The following is a 5,334-nucleotide window of genomic DNA, read 5'->3' on the forward strand; positions in this document are numbered from 1 at the left end:
CGACACCTTCCTATCTTTTCATTGTATCGCAGTCTTGAGATGTTTTTGAAACGATGAAAATATTGATAAACCTGATTGATTGATCTAACGGTGCTACAATTCATGAAGCATTTTGTGCATGACTGATAAAATTAGGAAGGCAATTATTATTCCGTTTTGCCGGTATTTTCGCAAAACAAGTGTTGTATTAAGCAGTTGGGTCTACTTCCAGATTTAGATGGTGCTTCGTCAGTGGTGAATACACGCAGATTATTTTCCTCTCATTGGGTGGGCTGATAGTTATGAAGGTCGTGCCAGTTGTCAAGTGTAAAGTTTTCATCAGATAATGACATATCGTACTTTTTTATTGGGTGTCCGTTTCACCCCACCTAGTGTCCGATTTACCCCATTTTGGAACATATTTTGAAATAGTAAAATAATTACAAATACTTCGATGCAGCGGCGTTACGCGCGATAGATACTTGCAGCAGTCATGAACATCGCGTGTCACAAGATAAATCCACCTAACTCGAACAAATCAGCAACAAAAAACACAATCTTGTTCAAAGGTGTCCGCATTCGACCACCCTACTATATGTATAATTGTATATTGTAGTAAGTGGCTCTTAACCTTTTTCAAACTGGCAAACCCTCATGCAAATTTTAGTTGATTCACAAAAACAAAAATCCATCATATTACACATCTAGTACATTAGTCTACTATAGAATACTGGCGCACACCGACAACCCGACAACAGTTGTTATAACGACGCCATCAAATCATGATTTTAAGATAATAACAAGATATAATCAATTTTCACTTCTGCTGTATGATTTTGGTGTGAGTCTTGAGACTTCCGCTTAGAATTGAATATATCGTGGTTTCTATTAGGCGATTACGGTACGCTTTATTCCTCCAAACTCTCCACCTTATCTTACACCATATCTTGACGCCAAAAACAGGACACGTATAGATATGCGGTTTAAAACAAAAGCAATGTTTTATCGGTAAATAGGACGACTTGAAAACTGCTTGGATTTGGTACACAATTGTTCGTTAGTTAGCGTGGTGATGCCGATAAGCAGTAAAGCGTCTGGTGCTAGGGCGGATGCGATCCATGCGCGATCCACCATCCGATGAAAGAACAGACTAACAAGGAATGCAAAGAGTAAGAAAGAGCCGCGGAATAGAGATTAAAATCGCAAAAGAGCTGTGACGTCGGACACTAGGTCAGGTCGACGCAACTGGTCGTTTGTTCGTACCAATATATACATTGGTTCGTTCGTATCTGTTCATTACATCGCAATGATCGCATTGTGTATTATCGCATTGTATATTATGAGTGTCTTGATCAGATGAAAATATAATCTGACGATTATTGATACACTTGTATGGTATCATCTTTTAGGAAAATTGACAGTGTCGACAAAGGGTTTTTTCGATCTATCTTTAACCCTGCTCTCTCTCTCTCTCTCTCCTGTATTTTGCAAAACTGTTTGAACAGAAATGCGAAATGCAAAGCTCCCATTCGTCTTGTTGATAGGTGGGAGCACCAGCGTATACAGCTTTAATTGTACGGCGAATTCCCCTCTACGTATACTGACTGTATCGAAGTGGTTGTTCGTAACTTACGAAATTGAAGATTTGAGATATAATGTGGATTTACAAGCCAGGGTAGGATTTTAGTTAACATGCAATATGGGGGACGGGCCGACGGGAGATGTATATACCGGTCTGGGATATGGTTGAATGATGTCCAAGATGAATGGTCATAGCTTTTTAGAATCTTCGTAAATGACTACTGGGATGGAAATCCATGCATTATAATTTCGTAAGAGTATGGAGCATATGATAAAGAATAAAGATGTTCATATTGTTCATGCATAATGCAAGATGAATTGAACAACTATCATCTCTCCATGACTCCATTCAACGCCAATCAATGATGTCAGTGTCAGGTTGATGTTATCTGTCGCATGTCCATATAGACTTGTAATGTAATAGTCACTATATAGCCTATTGTCGCTGAAGAAATTCCTTTGTCAATGTTGTAGGCAGCGCAGTAGCTGGCTCTGGCCTCTGGCTGTACTACTGCTGACTGCATATACAATCAGACGAGTCAGTAGTGCAAGTCCGCTTTCAAAGCGTACTACTGTGGGTATTTTTTCATATTTCAATCTCCATATAGAGTTTGTTGTCCCCAATTTAACTTATGAAATGAACTTTGCGCTTGACTGGCTAATTGTAGGATTACCAAATGCTGAAATTAAAGTTGTGAGTGAAGCAGTAGCAACATAAGTTTGAGAGAAGCAAATGCAATATTTTTTGACCAATGAAAAGGCCACTTGGTCTTTCAGTTTCAGAGAGTTTTCAACTCAGTAAAAACAACACGGCTTGTGTGCACTTGATGGTGTTGCGTAGGCTACTTTCCGGCCAAATCACTTTCGGAAGCTGAGGTGTCAATTGCACACATCTTAGCCTATTTCTTTTAAACCTCTGTTAGTACAGTCTTGAAGCTAGCAACACTACTTTTATAGGCTATATAGTGTCATAACTAACTAGGCTACTTTACTTCCAATTATAAAAAAATTAACTGCTTCACTCATTTCTATTTAAACATTTCAGAAATTTTCCTGTGGTATTTAGTAACTCTAAGATAGGAAATTCGTAATGCCACAAACTTCTCTTCGGGAAGAAAGGTTGTTCTTCTCAGTCATCAACAACAAACCGCTGCAAATCTTATTGTTTCTGCTCACCCTCTCTTCTGTCGCAATGTTCTATATGTTCGTTGGATCGAACGAAAGCTTCCTCACCGAAACTGACGCGCTAAGAGAGAAGGATCGTGTTGTGAAGGAGAAAAGAGCAGACACCGCTTACGTTGACCAGGCAATGAAACACGCCGACGAATTTAACAACGACTATCACATTCTCTTCATGTTCACAAAAGTCTCGCAGAATCCAAGTTTGCATAAAAAATTGAAGACCGTACTTGACTCTATGTTTGAAAACGCAAAGTTTGAACCGCAGGAAATTCTACATCTACATTTCGTTACCGATGACGCAGGTAAAGCTCTGATCGAAGATGAGTTACTTCATCACGAGCAGCACCCAGACGTTCATCTACAAAGTCACATTCACGTCGCAGACGATTTAGCCACCAAAGTCCACCCAATCGTGGAATCTATGCAGAAACATTTCGGCAACCACAATTACTTTCAAGACGCCATATTTTTCCTTTCCATCGCCATGCATCGTATCATGCCTCGAAATATTCATAGGATGGTGCAGTTGGACTTGGATCTTAGAATCGATGGGAATATCCGCGATCTGTGGGATGAATTCAATTATTTCAAACACACCACCCTGTTCGGCCTGGCGCGAGAGAACCAACCCGTATACCGGCACTTGTTCTGGAAACATCGCAAAGAGAATCCGGGCACCAAAGTCGGATCGCCGCCACCAGATGGATTAACTGGATTTAATTCTGGAGTCGTGCTGCTAGACTTAGATAGAATTCGCGGATCGGAATTTTACAATGACTTTTTGGACAGTGGCAAAATTGAGTCGCTCGTAAATAAATATCACTTCAAAGGTCACCTCGGGGATCAAGATTTCTTCACGCTGATGAGTATGGACTATCCAAATCTCTTCTATAATCTCGACTGTGTGTGGAACCGTCAGCTATGTCAATGGTGGAAGGGACGAGGCTATGAAGATATATTTGACAGATATTTTACTTGCAATGGAGATGTCAAGATATGGCATGGGAATTGCAATACACCGTTTCCTGAAGAATAGACGTCCCTCACATTGTATACCCTCGTCAACCAGAGGTAGTCGGTAACAGGGTGCTGCTAAGTGCTACATGACAGTTTTTTTCAGCAAAATTACTATTTGAAATCCACTGAGCACTCTCTCAAACCTTAGTTATTTACTTCACTTAATGTAGATTTGACGTGTCCTGGAAATCGTCGCTTCTGCTTGTAATTGAGAACGATTTTATGACTTTACAACTGTTTTCACTTGATTACCAATGCCCACTAACTTTGTCCGGCTCTGTTGTCAACCAATTCTGTACTTTAGAGTTTTGTGAACCTTGAAGGTGTTGTTGCAATAGTAGGCTATAAAGCAAAATTTTCAAGTCTTACCTTCAACTTCATTGCAGATCAAAACATTGTTTGAATCTATAAATTGGTCGAATATTGGTGTGTAGTTTGTGCAATTATCCCACTGCTGCATTGTTTGATTTTGATTGTTCATGATCATATGAGTCTGCTCGCTCACATTTTACCTCACTTGAGACAGACTTTTAGAGGTCCAAATGTATTCTGCTTCCTGATATCTGCTGCCTTTTTTACCTGTAGCCTACTGTTGCCACCCTATTGCTATATCCAATGTTGTATTGTTTTATATGTAGTCGACCAACTTTTTTTTTTATGTTATCATTCTGTAGATTTGATGGAATATTTCTTTCGTAGCAAATTAGGTTTCTGATGTTGGACAAATTGCTAATATAACAGACTATAAATGAGTCTGCTATGTTTGTTGGGAGATGATTTAGATGCGAATTCTGTTATATATTCACCAAATCTATATTCACCAAATCTATTTCTGATTGTGTTTACACGTTCTTTGCGACATAGTTATAAGACTATCTCCTCATAAAATTTTATCTTTTTGAAATATTGCAAATGGTTTACTTGTAGTGTTTCCAATGATTACCGGAGAAATTGGCCTTGAATTTGACACTTGTAGAGTCTTGTTATTTGTACATTTGGTACTCGTAAATCTGCATTGAAGTTTTTGTTGTAGTATGGTAATCAAGCATATCTTGCTGAAATTGATGAAAGTGAATAAGTGAAGTTAAAGTCTAGGTGCTTTTTTGACAGCCTTGAACATCACTGTTTCTTAATCACTGCCTGTTCAACACTACAATTGGCTTCCATTTTCACTGGGAGCCTACCATTTTATGATAACAGTTTTACCAAGACCAATTTTTTGGGGGTCAAATTTACAAAGTGCCAAACTCATCGTGCCACATTCACTGTAGGTTTATAGCGTAGACTTATTTAAATGTCCTTCAAAGTATTTACAAGTGTTACAGGAATAAACGATAATGGGTATTATCAAAATGTGCTAATATAGAAAATGAAATGCCTTGTCAACTTGTTGCACAATTCTACTAGTCCTATTATACCAGTAGGCCTACACATTTTCTGCAATTTTATTATCACTTCTCAATCAACGCCACCACATTCATATTGTAACAATACCATCAGATTTCAATCCCAATATCTCTATTCTATCACTGAAAATGAAGCTAACCGTTTCTACTATTTTTCAAATATATTAGA

At 38.5% G+C, this 5,334-nt stretch overlaps 1 protein-coding gene across 1 annotated transcript; it reads left to right on the forward strand.

Annotated features, from left to right (window-relative positions):
• Positions 1-1,860: 1,860 nt before the first annotated feature.
• Positions 1,861-3,880, forward strand: LOC145450734 (xyloside xylosyltransferase 1-like). The gene has a single exon (XM_080329239.1). It carries the CDS (start codon positions 2,651-2,653, stop codon positions 3,776-3,778), a length of 1,128 nt encoding a protein of 375 aa, XP_080185365.1. The 5' UTR covers positions 1,861-2,650; the 3' UTR covers positions 3,779-3,880.
• Positions 3,881-5,334: the final 1,454 nt, after the last annotated feature.

Source organism: Botryllus schlosseri, chromosome 11, assembly GCF_051294905.1.
Source record: "Botryllus schlosseri isolate E-star chromosome 11, Bs_hap1, whole genome shotgun sequence".
Classification (NCBI taxonomy): Eukaryota; Metazoa; Chordata; class Ascidiacea; order Stolidobranchia; family Styelidae; genus Botryllus; species Botryllus schlosseri.

Bases quoted from the DNA above. Each gene is read 5' to 3' on its own strand.
- LOC145450734 (XM_080329239.1), top strand. From the start codon at position 2,651: ATGCCACAAACTTCTCTTCGGGAAGAAAGGTTGTTCTTCTCAGTCATC.